Source organism: Montipora capricornis, chromosome 10, assembly GCF_036669925.1.
Source record: "Montipora capricornis isolate CH-2021 chromosome 10, ASM3666992v2, whole genome shotgun sequence".
NCBI classification, from domain to species: Eukaryota; Metazoa; Cnidaria; class Anthozoa; order Scleractinia; family Acroporidae; genus Montipora; species Montipora capricornis.
The window spans coordinates 15,676,126-15,698,625 of NC_090892.1; the positions used below are offsets into that span (position 1 = coordinate 15,676,126).

General features: G+C 40.2%; 1 protein-coding gene across 2 annotated transcripts in view; it reads left to right on the top strand.

The window, feature by feature from the left end:
* LOC138020865 (ATP-dependent DNA helicase DDX31-like) overlaps positions 1–19,256 on the top strand; it is a 78,507-nt gene extending 59,251 nt beyond the window's left edge. The window contains exons 12-25 of one of the 2 annotated variants that reach the window (XM_068867772.1): positions 454–514; positions 1,199–1,257; positions 1,654–1,769; positions 3,394–3,506; positions 7,547–7,666; positions 7,900–7,996; positions 8,450–8,556; positions 9,142–9,192; positions 10,804–10,905; positions 12,139–12,176; positions 13,707–13,785; positions 14,529–14,631; positions 15,350–15,518; positions 16,173–19,256. In XM_068867772.1, coding sequence (XP_068723873.1) covers positions 454–514; positions 1,199–1,257; positions 1,654–1,769; positions 3,394–3,506; positions 7,547–7,666; positions 7,900–7,996; positions 8,450–8,556; positions 9,142–9,192; positions 10,804–10,905; positions 12,139–12,176; positions 13,707–13,785; positions 14,529–14,631; positions 15,350–15,518; positions 16,173–16,293 — 1,336 coding nt within the window. In that variant the 3' untranslated portion in view covers positions 16,294–19,256. The remainder of the gene's footprint in view (positions 1–453; positions 515–1,198; positions 1,258–1,653; positions 1,770–3,393; positions 3,507–7,546; positions 7,667–7,899; positions 7,997–8,449; positions 8,557–9,141; positions 9,193–10,803; positions 10,906–12,138; positions 12,177–13,706; positions 13,786–14,528; positions 14,632–15,349; positions 15,519–16,172) is intronic. The other variant, XM_068867771.1, reaches the window with a different exon arrangement.
* The last annotated feature ends 3,244 nt before the right edge of the window (positions 19,257–22,500 follow it).

A 22,500-nucleotide genomic window follows, 5' to 3' on the forward strand; every position in this document is an offset into this window, starting at 1 on the left:
AAGGGTTAAAGGGGACAAAGGTTAAAAGATTCAAAGGTTGTTGATCCATTGACTCCTAAACCGCCCTTCATTGACGAGCAAAATCGTCCAGCATTAGAGTAAAATCTAGAAGTATCACTGTCAGATGTAGCCTGCACGCAGCCGGACATGTTATTCGTCCTAAACATTTTGACCTCCCACTTCTACAGATGGAATAGAGATTAGATAGGGATTAGACGAGGAATTGCGCCTAATATATCTTGAATTGCAAGTGCTACTCTCGGCGAACCTGGTAAAGCAGGCAACAACACTGCGCCTCTTCGGGAAAAATCGTTGAGGACAACAAATGACACGTTTACTACTCCTTTGTTAGTTGCTTTCTTGTCCCAACCCACCGCCCCCAGACGGCTGTGACCCAGCTTCTTGTTTCGTACTAAACACAGACCTTTATCCTTTGTTTGTTTGTGTATGTAGATTAAGAAAAGGCGTTAACGTTCTTGTTGCTACTCCAGGGAGGCTTTTAGATCATATAGAGGTAAGGCATTGTAACCCAGAAAGCTCTCGTGCCTCAAAGAGGTTATTCGGGATACTTGGAAAAAATCTGAGTGTTCTCGGAAGGGGATCATGAGTCATTTTCTGCTAGCAGAGCGAGCCTGCTTTCTTTTGTATTTGCCCAAATGACGGGCGGAAGGAAACGACCAGGCTTTGCCCTGAAACTCTCTCACTGCATTGAGTATTGGCCACACTGACTTGCGACCATATTGGGCGAGCTCATTAAAAGACAGCGCAAGGCCGTCTTAGGTATGGCGAGAAGCGGGCGTTTTAAACAGCACCCTCCGAAGTCTTGGAGGGCAGTTAAGTCAACCGAGGGATTTTTAACTTAAGCCATAGGTCTCTTTTTCTCCTCATCAGCTTAGGAAAGAAACAAATAGAAAAGATGCTTCTGTTAGCAGGACACAGATCAAGTTTATGACCTTCCGATTATCAGTTCGGTTGCTCTACCACTGAGTTATGGGAGACACGATGGAGGAAGTCCATTAAGAAACGTTCAGATGACAATAACAGTATCTAGCTACACTGTTAAGACTAAAATTGTTGCTTACTGGCATCCAGTTCTTGTAAACGATTTTTTCAGATGCCGTACTCGAAAGTGTAGGTTGGAAATAAATGACGATCCCGCAATAATTTATTGATATTTAGCCTTTCGTTTCTGCTTTAGAAAACAAAGAGTTTGGAGTTGAAGAGACTTCGATGGATAGTTCTGGATGAGGCTGACAGGTTCGTGTGATTATAGGCGTTGTTTTACAGGCGTCACTCTACCGGTTAGGTCTGTGGGCATATTTGTGAAAGATTTCAAAATGCATGCCGATTGATGTGATGTGTTGTATCGAGAAATACAAGCGATAAACGTTGCAAAGTCTTTCATAACGCTAGTCCTCAGTAAGACACATGGAGCAGTTATTCTCCTGTTGTGAATACTTAGTGGATGCTTATTCTTATCGCACTTCGCGTATTGTACCAAAAAAAAAAAACTGAGCGTGCCGGTTCTCGTTGCTTGCAATCTGGAAAATGAGTTTGTTGCACTTTGTTGCGAGAAGGTGCATTTGAATGCTGTATATACTGTCCTTTGCATAAAAAGTGCTTTAGCTTACTGTCATCATATTTTTCTCGTAGGCTACTAGACCTTGGATTTGAGAAGGACGTATGTTCCATTCTCACTGCAATCAACACAGCACTGTTTCCTGGCGTTAGGTGTCAAACCGTATTGCTTTCCGCCACACTCACTGAAGGTACCGTGACAATGTTGAACACAATGGCATTTTTAAGACAAACGTGGTACCAGAAAACTATGCTGAAAGGAAATCATACGATATGGAACATGAATAAGGTCTTTAAGCGTTTTTTTTTAAACGTTTGCGGCAACGATGTGTCATACAGGTCTTCGTTGTTACCAAGAATGGAAACCTGATCAGATTTATTCATACAATCACAATCTGCAAATTCCACCCTCGGCGCTTTTCTTCGCCTCCCTTTTCGTTGAGAAAAAGAACAAACATTGGTTGGTGCTTTTCGGGAGGCTGAGAAAATTTCTCAACATCACTCTTCGTTTTCCCTTTGATTTCCAAAACCACGTAGAATTTGCATGGTTGGGCAACCATGGCCTCTCTCGACGATAAGGGACCTGCGGAGGGTCAGGAAATGTATCAAGGGTGGAGGAGGTGGGGTTGCATCGCTAGTTAGAACATCCGTCAAAGTAAACTGGAAATATGGGATTCGAACAAAGCTTGTGGTTGCCGACGAACTGCTTTTCGGTGTTGCTGGAGTTTGCGACGCTTAAAGTGCTACTGTGACGAAATTTGCATCTTCCCTATCTAAGCCATTTTGGCACATAAAAACGTAGTCTGTGCGAGAAGAAGAATGCTGTTTACCATTTTCAAATATCTCTTTTTGTTCTGGAGATATTCAAGTTTTTTTAATATGCAAATTAGCCAAGTGATGACGTCATAAACCCAACCAAATTTTGATCAAGTATGATGGAGAAAGATATCTCAGCCAATTTGTATCAGAAGTACTTGGTTCTTTGCACTAAGATTCTAGTAGATGTGTTCCACAATATGAGCATACCATTTTTGTTACCATGGAAACATACTGGGTTCCAGACCTTCCTGACATTAAGAGCTTTGCAGACCACCTTTGGCGTTCTGTTTTGGTATTTGCAAATGGTGCCTCATCTGCATGATCCTGCCAGCATATAAAGATGTTAGGTCATGTTTGTGGTCTTGGTAAATGTATTTCTAGCCTGAGATCACCAAAATATTGAAATCAGGTTGAAGGGGACTGGAAAAGAGTGAGTTGCCATGGGAACCAATTTCTTTACAGTCATAGGTGTGTTGCCTTCAGTACTATTAGCTCACCAAGTTTCAATGGTCTCTGTTGCAAATTGACCGAGATAGCTCTATTTATATTCTTGATGTTCTATTGGGTTGGGTGAATGACGTCATCAGCCTTCTCATTTGCATATTTAACACATTTTTCAAACTTAAATATCTCCGGAACCAATGCAGATATTTCCAAACAGTAAACAGCATTTTTAATGTTTTATGGTACTCTATGTGATAAACCAAAAAACTCAAGGGATAAAAATTTGATCGCAGTAGCACTTTAAGTCCCAAATTTTCTTACATAAAGTGGACCATTTTGAGCGTAACGGATGCTAATTTATCAGGGAAAAAATATCGATGCCTATATACATGCAGTTTTGTGGGTGATTGGTATCAACCCAATCTATCCCTTCAGAAATTCTGGATTTGCCCTTAAGAATTAATATGTATGAGGCCGTTTGTCTTTTTCGACTTATAATGTAATTTACATAGAGATTTGTTTTGTTATTTAAATTGCATAGTTGTTTTGCAGGAGTGCAGAGACTTGCAGGTGTTAGCCTTCATGAGCCCCTATTTATTGACGTAACGGTAACACTGGACGAAAAAGGCACTAAACTGGTTGCTGATGTTCAAGGCGAACTACAGGTCTGCTTACTCTGCTTACTGAGGATTGTTATTCAGAATGCTTAATCTCTTGTTCTTTCTTGTCACAGGACTTTTCACCTCCAGAATGTTAAGCAAACCTGATCTCAAATATTATTTATCTCTCGACCCTCAATAAATGTAAGAAAAGATATTTTTCTCCTACGGCCAAGGCAGTGAGAGGCTTGGCAATTTCCAGAGATGACTTCACATCCTGTTTGCTTTCCTGTCTTTGTAGAATTTCTGCATTGCAGAGAAAATTGTGTGGTCAGCTATGGAAGAGCGCTATGCCCATCTTTATTCCGGCCATGAGATGAGTGGATGGTAGTTTTGCTTTTATGGTTTCGTGAGAAGAAGCCGGGGCAATAAAAACGCGTTGTGATGCTTGTCCCCGGCTTTGGTGCACATACGCAAAGTTGAAGTGTTTCGCTTCGAGGCGAAGCCGAGAGTTTTTACAATTGATAATACACGACTGCCAGTTTTTTGAACAGTACTTCAACTTCACGTAGCTTTTCAGAATGATCATACTCTACCAGGTAGAAAGGTTCATACACGTGATCGATTTGCGTCGTTTATAGGCAAATATGCTCATGAATTATTGTTGAGTTTTTGAATTGAAGGTAAGGTAAGAGACACTTCATAACGTTTTTCATACAGAGTGCATTTCATTGCCCTCGTATTGTTACGAGGGTTAGCGTATTGGGGACACCTATGGTATAGTTAAGTTGAACATTTCTTAAAATTACAGCATAAAATATCCTACAGCCGTGCATCTCTTCTCTCAGTTTCTTGCTCCATATCATTTACGTAAACGCTCCCAACGAAATTCAGTGCCTCTCATTTTTAGTTAACTTCGACCATAAAAGCGGCCTCTGAATTCTAATTAAGTGCTTTCTATAAGTTACAGTTATCGAAGCTAGGAATTTTAAAATCCGGATTCCTTAAATTTTATGTCCTGCTGTTAACATCATTAACTTGAAGTAGGTTCATTATATATGTAGGCGTAAGATAATTCTGTAACCTTTTACATTAAAATTAGTAGACCTTGTAATCTCCTCTCGTTCAAAGTATGCAGTTTAGCTTTTTGAAGAAGGTTCTCGTATTTCATGGAGTTGTTGTTGTGTACCACGTGTAGTGCCGTCTCTTGCAAACCTTTGTAGTTTATGTCGATCGGATGGTCTCGAAAATTACCGCACTAAGTGGAAGTAAGTTAAATTTGGCAATTTAGCAGTTTTGTAAAGGCGCAACGGATATTTATCACAATTTACCCGAGGAAGATTTTCTCGATACCACCCTATCATTCTCTTTCCATCGTCCCTTGCCTCCTCCTCAACAACCTTACTTGACTCTCCTACCACATATGTGTGATGATCATCAGTGTACGTGGAGATTCTGGCGTCCTCTATGTGATCTGGTAGATGATTTGGAAATTTAAAATGTTTCTCATTAGCGATCCGAATGTGGGCCACAAGTTTATCAGTTTATAACTGTCACGTGTTTATCCTCTTAAAATAAAGGCGTTACTAACTAACTAACTAACTAACTAACTAACTAACTAACTAACTAACTAACTAACTAACTAACTAACTAACTAGCTAGGTAGCTAGCTAGCTAGCTAGCTAACTAGCTAACTAACTAACTAACTAACTAACTAACTAACTAACAAAGGACAGTCTCCCACTGTTACCATCCAGTCACTGGTAATTAGCCGCAGTCATTTGATCCTGTTCTCTCTGTATGCGAAGAAGGATCACATCAGATTGAACGGCATTCCCAGAAAAACTGTATGCTTGCAATTTATTGATCAAGAGAGGGAGCCAGTCACAGGCTCATATCAGATGACAAAACTCCAATTCATTTCTTACAGTCTCGTTCCGCTTTCCAGTTCTCAACAAGTCTCAGCAGAGCAATTTCACAACTATTCTGCGAACAAAAGGCAGTTATAATATTCCAGCACGACTTCTCAAGGACGGTGCCGACGCACTTGCCACACCCCTAGCAAAATTTTTGAATGGATCGATAAATGAGGGGTCTATTCCCGCAAGCTGGAAACATGCCATCGTAACTCCAGTGTTCAAGTCTGGTTCAAAATCTGATACCTCCAGTTATCGCCCAATCTCAGTTCTGCCAGTCTTTGCAAAGATTCTAGAAAAGGCAGTTCACGAAATGGTGTTTTATTTTCTTACTAAAGCACAAGCTCCTATCTTCTTATCAATCCAGTTTCCGTCCACTACATTCTACTGCTACCAGCCTAATCGATATTACAAACACTATTCTGCACAACATCGACAAAGGAAAACTTGCAGGCCTGGCATTTCTGGACCTATCTTAGGCTTTTGATACCCTCGACCACGAATTCCTATTTACGAAATTGGCAGATGTTGGCCTAAGTAAGTCTTCAGTGAATTGGTTCAATGCGTATCTTACTAATAGAACCCAAAGTGTTAACATTAATGGCATTCAATCTGACGCTGAACCCATATTATATGGTGTGCCCCAGGGGTCTGCCTTGGGACCTCTATTGTTCGTAATGTACATTAACGATCTACCGTCAGTAACAAAGTACTGTAAAGTCCATCTTTACGCTGACGACACCCTGTTGTTTTTTGAAAGCAGTTCTGTGCAAGCTATTGAGGGTGCTCTGTCCCGTTGTCGGATGGTTGAACCAAAACTATTTCATGTTAAATCACTCGAAGACCGAAGTTATGCCTATGGGAACCCACCAAAAACTGAGCTCAGTCCAGTCATTCACAGTTAGTGTTAATGACAAAGATCTTGAAAGGGTATACATATTTAAATATCTGGGCGTGATTCTGGATCCATGCCTAACATGGAACGAACACATTGAACATATCGGAAATAAAATCTCGTCCCGCCTTGGAACGCTACGTAGAGCCCGAAAAGTCATCCCAAAAGAAGCTTGCATTACTCTGTTTAATGCTATGGTTTTACCGTTATTCGATTACTGTTGCGTTGTGTGGGATGGTTGCAGTCAGGGAAACATGAACTACCTTGACCGTCTTCTCAAGCTAGCTGCAGGAATAATTGCGGGTCGCAAGGCTACGGATACCGATATACAGCAAACATTGAAGTGGCCATCCCTACAATGCCGCAGAGAACACCAAAAGTGCATACAGGTCTATAAGTATATCAATGGCTTGGCTCCAGCATATCTACTAGACGACTTCCACTGCTCGGAGCAGATCCATAACTACGACACTAGGAACAAAGACCTTATCCGCCTACCTCTTGCCAAGACTACTAAATTTGAAACATCTTTTAAGTACAATGCCGCCAAATCCTGGAACACTCTTCCTCGTAATTTACGCCATGATCAGTCTCTCACTAGTTTTAAACTGAGAGTCAAGAAACATCTAAATCATCTTAGTTAATTTTCACCTTCATGAACTCTTCGAATGATTTTTTGCTTTCATTTATATATTTTATTACTTATTCATATCATTTTGTCTATACTTTCTATTTAAACCAGCTATGCTGAACTGGAATTTCTGTATAAATAATGTATATAAATATATAATAAATTATGGCGTCGTCAATCTTCGCATCCATAACTTCACCCGCCTGTGTCGTATCTCCCGTATACTATTTTTTCCAGGCCCCAGTAGTTCAAACGATCGATAGCGCTATCCGCCGGATAAATTACTATTCTCTGGATAACTCAATTGGTTTTGCAAGTGTTTATCCACTGGATAGTGATTTATCCGGCTGATAGCGCTATCCATCTTTTGAACAACTGGTACCAGATCACAAAGAACCTTCCCTCCTTTAGATCTTGTCGTGACCTGTTAAGGTGTAGGTCTCCTATGACAACAAAAAATAGCTTTTGTGGGGACACCAGGGACAGAGATCATCTGATTGCATGCTCCTCAAGTGTCAAAAAGTATCCGGTTCCCGTCACTTTGAGCTACCGATGTATTCCCACTACAACAACATCCTTGCCTCCAAATGTGGATTGTATCACTAGCAGTTCGATGGTCTTAAGAGAAATGAGAGCATACTTTTCGTTTTGATGTTTTTTTTAGGTTTCAAATGAAGCGAGTTACTCAACTCCTCAACAGTTGAAACAGTTCTTTATCGTGGTTCCAAGCAAACTGCGTCTGGTCACTTTGGCAGCATTTTTGCTTTGGAAGAGCAAGGACAAGGTAACATTGAGAAAACTTATTGAAAGAAATTGCAAAATTCAAATTTTATTACCACAAAACATCTTCACTGAAACATCATAGTTCCTTGCATCTCTCCCTTTTCGTCCCTGTATTCCAAAGGAAGAAACGGAGAGATCCTGAGTGGCAACACCGCTTGTTATACAGACAAACGAAGGACGATATCGCCATGGCCAACTAATTCAGACGTTTTCTCACCAATTTCATTTTTGTAGGAAACATCAGCTGCCAAGATGATAGTATTCTTGTCCAGTCGAGATTCTGTGGATTTCCACTGCGATCTTTTCAAAGAGTGCATTCTGTCTTTTTCAGGTTAGTTGTTTCGTAGGAATAATTTTGCTCCGAGCAATGGCCCATTTCCGAGTTGCTGTTTGTTTCGGTTTCGAAGTGAGTCTTGGTGCTCAACTATTGTAAGGGAAATGAGTTTGATTTGCATAAGAATACGCAACTCATTTCCATTTGAATGGTTGTGCAACAGGACTCACTTTGAAACTGAGGCATGCAGCAACTCGGAAATGGGTTATTATGTACTTGGCACACTATCTTGGATTGCCATCACATTTACTGTAAGTGCCCCTGTAATTTATCCGAGCCCAGCTCCGACCAGTGTCCCGTAGCGCAGTGGTAGTGCGCCCGAACTTGGCTATCGGAAGGTCGTACGTGTGGCTCGTGTTCGGGGCTACTCGGAGGATCATGTTCGGACTGTGCCCGCGCGTCACTACGTCATGAAACTGGATTGTCATTAATGCTATTCCCTTTTTGTAGAATCGCAGCTGGCGTTCTTTAAGCTTCATGGAAACATGTCGCAACAGGAGAGGACAGCTGTATTCAAGAATTTCAGCCAAGCCAAAAATGGGATTTTGCTTTGCACGGTTAGTGCTCCTTTATTATCAACGAATATGTTCATAACAAAAATGTTTATTCGACGCTTAAAGGAAATTCGCACCTAAGACATAAAAGCACACAATCGAAATTTTTTTGTCTGAATCGCTCACCAAGTCTTCATCAGTCTGATAGCGAGTGGTTACTTAGCAGAAGTCCCATGACCGAAGAACGGTCATGTGATGTGACCAAAGTCTTGCATAGCAAACACTTTGGAGTTCCAGGCCCTTGTCTCTCTTTGGGGATTCGCGTCTGACCTTGATAATTGAAACCTCCACCTTGACCTTCCTTTTAACAGTTGCCCTCCACAAATGTGATCTTCATATTGTCAGTTTCATATTTGTCCAAGAAACATGGGAAGAAAATGCTTTTTTCCCTTTTTCGCTTGATTCAGGCAGGATTTTGCAGTGTTCACTTCTTAGGCCCGGTTTAAACGTCGAACTTTTCATGTGTCGAATCTAATGCAAATGAGAAAAGTCTATTGTTTTCGCTCATTTGCATCAGGTTTGGCACATGAAACGCTCGACGTTTGAACCGGGCCTTAGATAATATTAATCTTGGTTGTTTCCTTATAGGATGTCGCTGCCAGAGGACTCGATTTACCCCATGTAAATTGGATTGTTCAGGTAAGGATATCAACTTTTTGGATGTTTTAAAAAGCTCCATTGGACGGTTCCTTTCTTAAAAAAATGCCGAAGGGTCTCTCGAAAATTTTGAAAAAGAAAAAGAAAAGCCAAAATGATTGCAGTTTTCAGCTGTGATTTTAACACGTGACCATAGTATTAAGAATAAGGCAATTTTAAATGAAAGATAGCAAGTTAAAACTAGACAAAGTGGATTGTGCAACGGGGAAGCTTTGTTTAGAAAATATGTCTTGTTAGCATAGGGTTATCGTGTTATAATCTATCCTCCAATTAATCTGCTTTTGAAAAAGTACTACATAATCTCGGATCTGTACAAAATTGTTCTTTTGAAAACCATTAAGACATTGTACACATTTTTATAAATTTACGGAATTTCTCGATAATAAGACACTAGCTTTGGTACTCTTCAATTCGAGTTTAAGTAACGTTTATGTACATAATCTTTGTGCAGTTCTCGAAATTTTACAAAAAACGCATTGCCGCCTTCCCAATGATTTGTCAGCTTTTATAGCTAACGTTCTGGTGTAAAATTGAGGAGGTCGCTTGGTGTACCGAGTTTTTTTAACTTTTGCACTCAATTTTTTGTATGGTTACTCCTTTTGGAAAAATGATTTTGTTAAAGAGGCAAAGTGTTAAAGTGGCCCTGTGACCAAAAAATCAATAATATTTTCTTTGGATTTCAAAACTATGTTAACTAAACACTAAGCGACCAAAGTTTTAAGCCTTGATTTAAAAAAGACACCTGTTTATTTTAACTGGAACTTTCCTATTTAATGGTCCGTCATTACTCACTTAAAGTTCTTGAGAGCTAGATCGTGGAGAAAATGGCGTCAAAGGCTCGCTAGTTTAAGAATGCAATGCGTGTGTACGCCACAGAATTAATATGCAGCACGGGAGTTTTGGGCTTTCAGACTTTTAAACTCGCGTTTTGCATACATGTATACAATAAGCTGCATTCACACTCTGAGATTTTAATCTAATGAGCCTTTGACGTCACTTTTCCTAGGATCCAACCCTCTGAGATCCAATCGGTCAGTTTTGAACGTGAGTACTGGCGGACCGTGAAATATAAAACTTACACTCAAAGTAAACGGCCTTTGGATAAAAATCAAAGCTTAAAATTTTGCCAGTCATGTGTCAAGCAAACACACTTTCAACATCTAAAGAAAAAAAGGAAGTGATTTTTTGTCACAGTGGCACTTTGATATTGTACAAGCAAAGAGATCCCCTTATAAAGCATAAAGAAAACGTTAATAAGTCTACATCTTGTGATAAAATTGATTAAAAGGACAAACGCAACTAGATTCATTTTGACAACGTTTCGACATCGTCCGATGTCATCCTCAGGCAATGAATTTTAATCGGATGAAGCATAACTTATAGTACAAAAACAATAGAACAATAGAAAAATATATACAATAGTACGCTAACAATAAATGTGAAATCTAAGTAAATAGTTTTGCCGTGACAGAGTCTGACTGCACATTAAGTGACGGTTTCAATTCTTTGATGTAGAACATCTCATGAATTAAGCAGTCAAAGAAGAAAAGTCGAATTGCATTTTGTCTTTTTCATTTCGCTTTGTTTGTTTAGTACAATACCCCTGGAAACCCAGCGGATTATGTTCACAGAGTTGGCCGGACAGCTCGAATTGGCCTGGAAGGAAATGCATTGCTGTTTTTAACACCAGCTGAGGTGAGTTACAGCGGACGTCAACGAGTAATATACTTACCTAACACCTCCCTCCCCCCTCCCCGTCCTCCCCTCCCGCCTCTTGATTGTCCCTGGGTCGATTATCTCCGTGAAGCACCCCCTTTCTAAACAGGCTCTCTCTGGTCAGGAGGCCGTTGGTGGGTTACCAACGGCCAATTTTAATGTTGGAAAAATGACGTTGGTTATCGTTATTCTCTCCTTCCTCAAATCCCATAATACATCTTGTTTACCCACCCCCCCCCCCCCAAAAAAAAAAAAAAAAAAAAAAATTGCCTAATCATTGTTTTATTTTCTTTTCTTTTTTTAAAATTTATTTGTTTTTATGGAATACATAACAGAAGTTTATATTACTCTTAAATACCAAGATACATATAAAAGGAAAAAGAAAACAAATACAACTTATAATGTGACGTACAGGCCAAAACAGGGTGTAATAGGCAGCTAATCGCATCCTGACATGCACGGGAACTGAGTGAACAATCAAAGAGGGTGACTAAAGTAACTTGAATCATGTAAATTTCTCAGTCTTGTATTTAAAATTAATCTTAATAATCGAGCTGTCGTTTAGCTTGTATGAATAGATGTAAGAAATCATGTATAAAAAAGTATACTTAAACGTTCTCACAGCCCCATCCCCAGCAAGGCTTTGCTTGAACAAGCCAAGCCAATCATTGTTTTCGATTTGTCTCCCTATGCAATTTTTTTGGGGGTAAACAAGGTGTATTATGGGATTTGAGAAAGTAAAAAATTATTGCATTTTCTCAAATGCTCGTTGACTACCTACAATGATGGTACAGTGATTTTTGCTATTATTATCAATACGCGCGGCCAAATGACAAACTGCCCTCTGTAAAACGCGCCTTTTTGCGGGCCAAACGGGAAATGTGCGGGCTGAAAATGCATTTGCCGCCCTGATACTTAAGTCCTTTCATTCTCACAACCTTTGTTTGTATACACTGAGGGACATTTCCATACCATAGTTTCATGCTACATCTCTGTTAAACGAGTTTTTCTTATCAATTGAATTGGTACGATTTGGCCATGTGTGTTGATAATAACGATAATCAAATGACTTTTGTCGGGCATATAGTTTATTTGTGAGCTCGGGCGCAAATGATGCTACACGGGCCACGATATGTCCTCCAAAAGTCATGTGATTGTCCTAATCACAAACCACTAGAAAATTAATTGACCGATGAACATTTTAATTCTTAGGTCGCGTATTTGCAAACTTTGAAACAACACGGAATCAGGTTTGTTGAGACTTTCACCTTATGGTTGTCGATGCTAAACTCTGTCACGTTGCTTCAATTAATGACGTGCGGGAATTGTGCATTTTTAAAATTTCTTACACGGCTTTTGCATTTCTTTGCCCCTATCTGGGTTCGCGCGAAAAGGAATAGACGGTACGTTCATACAAGAATACGGCTTTGTCTTGTAGAAGTGTTACAAAGAACGTGTTGTTGGAAAGAACGTGCTGCACATGCAACACGATCATATTTCTTGGTTGAGCGCATTGTTTTTTCCAATAGTAAACATGGCCTCGTCAACTCCGCTGTTGGCGACATCTTTCTTGTACTGTACTAGGGGAATCTCTGTTTACATGTTTTCCTCATTAGCACAAGGCTGTCGTTTTCTAATCAGTCGGCCGAAAATAAGGTACTTAAAGTGCATTGCTTAATGAGCTCTCAGAAAATTTGAACCCCATATGCCAAATTAATCTCTGAGCAATGGAGAGTGTCTAATCGGCGTGGGGGAGTGGGTCGTGGGTCGTGGGTCCGAGATCCTCCGTGTATACGCGTCATGTATACATGTTTGTTTACAAAACAAAAGCTCTCTGGCGGAACAAACAAGCGAGTTTAACACAGTTTTATTCTTTAATTAATGCATTTATTCTCGGCAAACGCGCACGCCAATGTTAAGCACACACTTTCGAAGACTTTCGTTAAAGTTTTCGGAAATTGGTTTCCAGACCAGAAGGAAAAATGTTAATAGTTAATGGGAGACAGTTTTCCTTTGTTCAACATTTCATAAAAGGAGTTCGGGGAAATTAATTCGTGAGCGGGCAATTGCAAATTTGTACCGAGCACTGAGGGAGCTAATATATATCTTTTTTTTTTTTTTGTATTTTTTTTTTTTTTTTATCTTCAAACAAACAAGACCCACGATCCACCACCAACCCACCCACCCACGCGATTTAGCCTCACCCGAGCAATGATGCTTTGAGAATAAGAGTGTATGGGATCATTAGCGCTTTTGCCACCCAAGAATTTATCACTTTTGGATGGCTAATAACTCGGAAGACCTTAGACAGCAATTACCAGAACCAAGGTTGCTGACCAGCGGTTTTCGTTAAAACAATGGTTTGCTATGGGTACTCAGTCTCGCGGGCTCAGAAAACCTGGTTGTGGTCATTGTTATTTAAGGTTTTTCTAATAACTCGCTCGTTGTCAAAGCTGAAAGGCTTAAAATTGAAGATATAGCTAAGTTTTTTGACCTTTTGACGTTTAGCATGATGCCTTCTGTAAGCAACCTCGTGTGTTAATGATACATAATTTACTGAACAATCATGTCAGGAAAGATTCCTTTTTAGCAATAGTGTAGTGTGGTAAATATTTGTTCACCACTTTGTTTAGACAACCAATAAGAGTATGGTTGGGCATTAATGATAATTATCATTAGTAATTAATAGTAGCTTTAGTCAACGACGCTTGCCATAAATTCTTTCACATTCATAGTTTAACCTTTATTTGGCTTACAATTTTCGGTTGCACGCTTTGCAGACCAGAGGAATTACTTGTGGAGGATGTACTTAAAACGTTAGTCGTGTCCCCAGACAACAAGGCTCGGAAAAAACTCAAGGTAGTAAAGAAAATTGTTGTTAAGTCGTAATTTTCTCTACTCTGCGAGCAGTTGGTTTCTCCTACACTTCTCGAGAGAGAAACCACTGCGAGCAACCCTTAGATTTTCCATCGAGCATGTGCGAAGAACGTCACGCCCCACGTGATGCATTTGACATTGCTTCGTCTTATTTCGCAGGAAAAATATGGATAACTACACAGCAGGCTCGCCCAAACGCAGCAGTTACGTAGCTGAACGCGTGCGCAAGCGCCAGAGCAAGTTCACTAACTCGTTTTACCGGTTCAAATTTAATTTATTCGTCCTTGGTGCTGGACGGCGGCTTACTCAAAGAAACTAATGGTCGCTCGCAGTGGTTTCTCTCTCGGGAAGGGTAGCAGAAACACAGGCAGTTAAATGAACCAATCATAACGTAAACAAATTCATACTGCCAGCGCCAATGGCGGGAAAACGCGCGCGAAAAATAGCTTCATGCTTGATTGGTCCAGAATGTGGCGTGAGATTTGTAAGCCAATGACTTAAGTGCAACCCTGGCAAAGCAATTTCCAAAATCTTTAAAAGAAGCTCTGCAAAAATACTTCTGATATTATAAACTCTTCTGCTTCGCTTGCACATAGGCATCTGGTCTGCCTTCCAGCGTTGGGATTTTGTTCTTTTTGTTTCTATTCTTTGTTCATTGGCACTGAAAAGTCCCAAATTGGAGCGGACATTTAAGTTTACTTAATTTTCTTTGCTCATATTTTCAGAACGACCTTGATCAAAGCACGCAAGAATCGGCCACAAATTTACAGAAGTCATTTGAGGAGCACGTTCTTTCTAATGAGCAACACTTGATAGCGGCAAAGACAGGTACATGTACCATCTTTATTCAATACCTGATTTCCATTCTTTCAAACTGAATGTGATCAAGGACAAACGTTTTGGAATTTGGGACTAGTTAGCTCAGCTGGTAGAGAACCGGATGGCCATTCGAATTACGACAACTTTTTGATGGAAAATTGAGGTTGGAGCGACCATTGCATACTTGTAAATGTAAGCAGTTTTCCAAAAGATCTAATCAACTGGTTGAAATTGCGCTCGTCTTCCTGTGGACTTTTTTCAAACTCTGAAAGAACTCCTAATATAATTTTTAACCGATATAGCGGCTTTCTTGTATTTTGAGGGTTAACGGGTAATTTAATGGGTGTCCTTGCATTTGCCCGGCTCTGAGAAGGAAAAATATCGCTCAGAACAAAAGAATCCAAGATGACTGATGTATAGGTATAGAGTTCTATTGCCCGTTTCACATGTGAAGCCAATGAGCTGCTGCCAATGATGGAGAGCTGTGAATTTTTTTTCCCAGCCCAGATTACCCAGCAAGTAAATCAATTGTAATATAGACTGTTCCAGGCTCAGGGTTACTTGAGACGAGGTAAAAAAAAATAATTAACCAGGGGACATAACACTGGCCAAGGACTGGAGAGAGGCTGGTCTCTCACCCTTGTTTTCCTTGTCCGCTTTATGTTCTTCTCGCTTTCTCCTTCATTATTTGGTGGCAGGGAGATTTTCTTTTTTGTTATTCTTGTAGCTTACCAGTCGTTTGTGCGAGCCTACGCGACGTATCCCAGCCATCTGAAGCACATATTTCATGTGAAAACCCTCCACCTGGGTCATGTGGCCAAGAGTTTCGCTCTCAGGGAGGCACCCAAAGAAATGTTTCAAAACACCAAGGTACAGAAGACCAAGAAGAGGAAAAGGTTTGTAGCCATTCTGCGTTGAAACCTCTGCCGTTACCCTCTTACAAATAGCTTTGGAGCGTTTTTTTAAGCGGTGCGAACGTAATCTGGCGATTTCTTCAGTTTCCATAGCGATTGACCTTACTTGCCAACGCTTTTTAGCAAAGGAATTTATAAAATAATTGTGTCGCTGGCATTTGTATTTCAAGCGATTTTGTAATTTATTTTCTCGGAATCTGTCGGGCACCTTGTAAACGAGACGCGGGGATGTCTAGCTTAGTCTGTTCCAAGTAAACAGACAGAAGATCGTCCCAAGCAAGAATGAAAGACATTTTTTGTCTCCAGAGTGTTATAGCTTACACTGCTTGCTTACCAAGACCCCTATTCGACCTTGTCACACGACGGCCATATTGTCCCGGGAGACCAAAAGAGCTTTGTTTTACCACGCCAAGCCTCGCAGTGGAAACCATGGGGGTGAGGCTTGGCGTGGCAAAACAAAGCTTTTTTGGTCTCCCGGGACAATATGACCACCGTGTGACAAGGAAGAGGTTGTCACGCAGATCTCGCTTAGTAGTTACTATCAGGAAAAACATATCTTTCCAGTGGCATTGTATGTACGTTATTAAAGGTGTTTTTCTTTTGATTGCTAAATAACTTTTTAATTCGACCCCTCAGAGATGGTGATATGATGAAGAAGAGTGCCAAGAGGAAGGTAATAACGGAGCATTCATCGGAACCAACTATGCGTGGTCCTATGCCGAAGAAAAGAAAGAAGAAAAAAACCCAATCCAAGTAGTCGTTTCTTTTCAAAAAACAGACACAGTAAAACGAAACGCACCCAGGCGGTTCGGTCGCCAAGTGTGGCGCTGTGAAGTATGGCGACCACTGCCTCAACGGCAGCTTTTAGTTGGTGGAAGAGCAATTGTGCTTGGTTAAGTGCCTATCTTTTAAAAGAGCCCCTGTGATGATAAAAAAAAAAAATTCACTTCCTTTTTTTTCTTTAAATGTTGAAAGTGTGTTTGCTTAACACCTCATCTGACTGGCAAAATGTTAAGCTTTGATTTTTTATCCAAACGCCGTTTACTTTGAGTGTAAGTTTTGGATTTCTCGTTTCCGTCATTACTCACGTTCAAAACTGACCGATTGGACCTCAGAGGGTTGGTTCCAGGGAAAAGTGGTGTCAAAGGCTTACTAGCTTAAAATTTCAGCGTGTGAATGCACCTTATTGTATGTGCAAAACGCTAGTTTAAAATCTGCATGAAAGCCTAAAACTCTCGTGCGGCGTACACCCGCATTGCATTCTTAAACAAGTGAACCTTTGACGTCATTTTCGCCTCGATCCAGCTCTCTCAAGAACCTTAAGTTCATATGGTGGACCATTAAATAGGAAAATTCCAGTTAAAATAAACAGGTGTCTTTTTTTATCAAGGCTAAAAACTTTTTTGATCACAGGGGAACTCTGAATGTTTTCCACATTTTAAAATGAAGCACAAGCGTAAGTAGCCTGCGTGGCAGACCTATTTCGGATAACCGGAAATACGTCTGCCACGCAGGCTAAAGCTTGGGTAAAGTCACTGCTTACGAGCCAGAAGGCCTATCAGGCCGGCGCTTATCTCCGGTTTCCTTAGCATGAAGCGACTAGGAGTATTTATACTCCCCCCTGGATGGGATGCTAGTCCATCGCAGGGTTACCCCCAGCATTTCACCGGTACCCATTTACACACCTGGGTGGAGAGAGGCACCGTGAGAGTAGAGTGTCTTGCCCAAGAACACCACGCAATGTCCCCGGCCAGGACCCGAACCCGGACCACTCGATCCGGAGTCGAGCACTCTAACCATGAGGCCACCACGCCTGGGTGGGGAGAACGGTGTAAAAGCTGTTATTTTTGCCCCTATGCTTGTGTTTGTTATACGTGGGTTTCCTCACGATTTTGCTCAGTTTTTGCGTTTTACTGTCACGGTACGGAGGTGGAGTCCGTTAACACAAACAGGATTAACGGATTAACGCTGACCTGGTTTTTAACGATTTAAGTACGAAGGGTAATATTTGGCCGGGGATGACTGAGTACTATGGAGTCGCATAACGGTTAAACGTGCAGAGGTATGTTGAAATGCTTCCCCTTATAGTTTTTATAAGTTGTATTTTGTTAGCAAGAGTTGGAAACACTCTATTCGTCTGTAAAGCTATGTTTTATTAATAATTTATTGACAATAAATACGGTCGTCCCACGCAGTTTTAGCCATTCTAATCCTAGACCGATCCCGGGCGGCTTTTGAAACATCATACTAATGTTGGTGGTTTATTCCGTTTTGAAATAAAATCAGCAAACTAAAAGGAGCGTCGAGTATTAATATGTACTGAGGTGTACGAAGCTTACGTTCAAAGTATAGTTTCGAATTTACAAAAACCGCTTGATAAAAAAAAACAACAACAAGAACAGGATCGCCTTGGTTGCCCTTGTAAAAGTTGAGACCAGAGTTAGTAATTAGCCTCGACCTACACATGGATACAAAGTGGATATTCTCAAATCGAAATCCAAAAAGAATACAGATGAATTGATAATTCTCGCCACTCTTATAGCCAATTTTCTCCTGGTAGAAATGCGGCTATCTTTTGTTTTTGCATCCAGCAGTTTTGTTTGTTGGTTTTTATTAGAGAATGGTCATCCTGTTCTTATACGCCAAATGTTTCGTTTTTGTTGGCTGCCATCCTCGTCAATTATTACGGGTAAACTAAGAGAGGCATTTTAGAATGGCACGCGCGGGACGACTTTTGATAAAGGATATCCAGGTGATCTGGTGACGTAATTTGGAGGACTGGGAAGAAAAATTTTAACGCCGTATCCCACAATCGAGCGCGGCCTTAGGTGTTGTTTCCAAACTCCCTGAAGTATTTCCATCGCCAAAACTCAACAGATCATTACGTGTCTACCACATTTCCTGTTGTTGAATGAACATTCAAGTAGACCCGACGAGATCTATCCTCGCCTCTGGCATGTTGAATTCGAAAATAAGCCCGCGCGCGGTTGTGGGATACGGCGTTAAAATTTTTCTCCCCAGTCCTCCGAGTTACGTCACCAGATCACCTGGATTGTATTCCTAATCTGTTGGGGGCTCAGAAGTGTTTCCATTGCCTCTTTTCTGGTAATAGTAGGCAAGAAGACGGTCTATGGCGTATTTCTCTATCACTAAGTCATTGACACGTCGACGAAGTTGTAAAAGGCATCTATTGGAGTGCTTCTTTGGAGTGCAAACATGAAAATGTCGCAAGAGAAATCGAAAAAGGAGGGGGAGGGGGGAGGGGGCTTAAAAGATGTATTATGGGATTTTAGAAAGTAGAGAAAGAAAAGGTGAAAGGCAGCACTGAATCCAACCTAACCGAAATATACCCTGACTCAACTAACATTACATATACATACATACTTTATTTATAGAGGGTAACACTAATTATTACATTCTCAACCCCGGTTAATGCATTTCTCGTGCTCTGATTGGTTTACTCTATCTCGGTTATCAGCTCATATACCATAGTTTGACCTTAAATTGCAAATGATTGCGTTAAGCGTTGCTAAGCTAAACTTATTTCGCCGGAAAGCGAAATTTTTCTCAGAATAAAGCCAAAAAAAAAAACGTTTTTGTGGAAAGTTTGGATCAATTCCGACGTTAGAAGTACGCGAAAAGGTATGAAATGCTTTTGTGATGAGCCTACGTCTGTCTGACCACCATGTATTACACAACATTGTATCTTCATCAAACTTTTTCGATTTCGCTCGGATTTTCTCGCTTTTTTCGCTCGTGTTTCGTACTTCCAAACTTATGGAATTTAAGGAATTTAATAAAACAATTATTCCATTCGCGCTTGTTGGATATGAGACTGGTTATAGCCAACTCGGCGCTACGCGCCTCGTTGGCTATTTACCATCTCATATCCAACGTGCGCTCATGGAATAATTGCTAAATAGCTTAAAGCTAATAAACGTGTGGCCCTCAAAGATTAGAATAAAATAAAATAAAAAAAAATACAGAATACAACTATCTAAAAATTATACTATCAAATCCACAAATTCTAATAAATATTCAATTAAATTAATATCAAGCTAAATACTAATTAATTTAGAGAAAGCTCTTCTTTAAAAATTACATTAAATAAACTCTTAAATACAGGAAGAGAATCCAAGCTGTAACCAAGAAAGACTTTCTACTTTTTGTCTCACGTATATACTTAGGACAAACTAAGTTAAATTTAAAACAGAGTTAACTGAATAGAGTGTAATGTGAAGTGCTAGATTTCTATCCCATATGAACCATGCGAGCCTTAGCCCTACGGATGGAAATGGGCCCACACAAGGACAGAGAAAAACTCTGACCAGGGTGGGTGGGAATCGAACCCACGACCTTCGGCCAAGATCTCCGCCGCTCCACCGACTGAGCTACAAGGTCAGACGGGAGCAAGCCGTGGGAACTAAATATGTTAAAGTCATGGCAATGAACATGTACAAGTACAAGGAAAAGTTACGTTTATACAAACGTTCGCCGTGTAGCACTTATATTTTAAACAGAGTTAACTGAATAGAGTGTAATGTGAAGTGCTAGATTTCTATCCCTTATAGTGGGGCTAACGCTCACATGGTTCATATGGGATAGAAATCTAGCCCTTCACATTACACTCTATTCAGTTAACTCTGTCTAAAATATAAGTGCTACACGTCCAACGTTTGTATAAACGTAACCTTTCCTTAAGTTAAATTTAGACAATGACGCCAATTTTATGGTATCGATTTGAAAGCGTAATTGAAACTTGTGTCTTCAACAACTAAAAGAAATGAACGCAAAATCATACACACCTTTTTCGGCTGCGGCTTTATAGTCTTCAGACTGAAATACTCTACTGACGTCTTCCGGCTTCATTCTTATTTCTTTTGTCTTGACAAGTGCGCAGGATCTCTAGCAAATATCAAAAGAGGAAATTTTTAGCGATCTAAACAAGCGCATGCGCAGTACTAACGCAAACTTTATCTTCAACGTTATGTTATCGCCACCATGTTGGATGACGCAAACAATAGTTCCCTTATTCCAGTATTCGTACTGTATGACATCATTTCGCGATTATTACCTCAAATGGTTCGTTGCTGAGTACCTATTACAAGGACTTGGGCAAAAAACGACAATGGCTACGACATTGGTGTCGGTCATACTTGAGAGAAGCACAAGTTGACACCAGGGGAATACTGAACAATAGGACTTTATTTAATCAACACTAGTGTTATCTCCTTAATGCGACTGCAACCGTTATCTAACATTGGTAATTACTGGAAATTCCCTGCGCTGATTGGTTGCACCTCAGCAGTTTTTTTAAAAATGGCCACAGGCCGTTTTGTCGAGGTGACAGACAAATAAATTGTTTTAAAGAAAGTGCGTATTTTTTTAAATAATCACATATGTAATTATACTAGAACAATTATTCCCCTCAGTGCGATAACACCCCTTCTGCTGGTTAAGGATGCTTGACTCAGTGAACGGGGGTGTTGCCGGGATAAATGGCAAGGGATAAAGTTACCTGGAAATAAGTTTTTTAAGTTTTGCCTTACTCCGAGTCCATATTCATTCTGAACGATTCTCAGTATATATGAACATTTGTTCGCGCTTGTCATCGAAGACATTCTGGCTGCCTGACTGTCTGCCTCAGCCTAAATATACGCAACTGCCGCCGAAACAACTGACATTTGTGGTTTGTCTGCAGATCTAGCTGCAAGACTCGTTTACCATCTACCTCTTCTGACTGTGCACATTTAAGGACCTGATGACCTAATAACAGAAACAGGATAATTTAATATGTGATAATCAAATGGTGTTGCGCAAACATTTTCTATTACAATCTGCTCAGACAATACTGATAAAAATATTATTAACGTGATTTCACGCCAATTTACAAACTAGCGTCAGTTTGTTCCATCCCTTCGATCAGCGTTCGTCGTTTTGTTCGGGGCGTCTGATCGCAGTTTATTTCAATGCCGTTCTTTTTGTGATTGGGCTATGCATTGGCAACAAAATGTTCAATCTTATGAAAAAAAATTGTCAGTCAAGTTGACAGACTGTTCGACATCATTTGCTAAGGCTCGCAAAAAAACAAATTAAGAAAACAAAAAGATCGAATGAGATTAGCGCGAGCGATACTAGACAGCAAGTTGTGATGGCAGGTATTTGTTGGAATTGTCAGGAACTTATAATGCGCACACAATCTTGACTCGACGGGAAGAAGATCTGAGATCGTCGAAGAGGTGATCTTTCTGAGTTTCACGTGTTTCGTACAGTATGTTTGTAATTTTTTGCGCGAAAACGAATGAGGCTTCTAAGCTTGCCACTGGCGTATTTTTACAGCTAAGAAAACAAGTAGTTTGTGCTGTTAGACGTTGTCATCGATCTTCGTAATGGCAAACAAACGAAGCTTACTGCACACGTCGAGCGAACTCTTGAAAAGTACCTCTTCCAACAATAGCAAGCCATGGTTAAAACTTGCCCAGTAGAAGGACCAAGCAGACGGAAGGTCCAAAGAATCGTGCATTAGTCGCTTTGTTTTCCATCGCAATAATGTTTTTCCGTTATGGCGGCCCGTAAAAAAATAGTCCCAGTGACGTTTTGAGTCCTATTTTCGTCTATTAAAAAAAAAAAAATCGTGTCACTTTCGTTTAGTAAACAAAAAAACCTGTCTATTACACAACAAAGTGACACTTCCTTGTTTAATAGACAGGAAAGACCGTCCTTTTTGTGTAGTAAATAAATTTAACTGTCAAATTTGTTTACAAAACAGAAAAAATCGGAAATTTGTGCAATAAACAAAGAAATCAGAGTCCGACAACAATCTAAACCCCTTAACAGGGCTCAAAGTAGTAATTCAAAGTCTTTAAGTTACTAATAATAACTTAAAGTGCTACTGTGACCAAATAAAGCATTATTTGTTTTCTTCGTTTTTTACAATGTTTGAAAGCTAATAAGTACACACGCC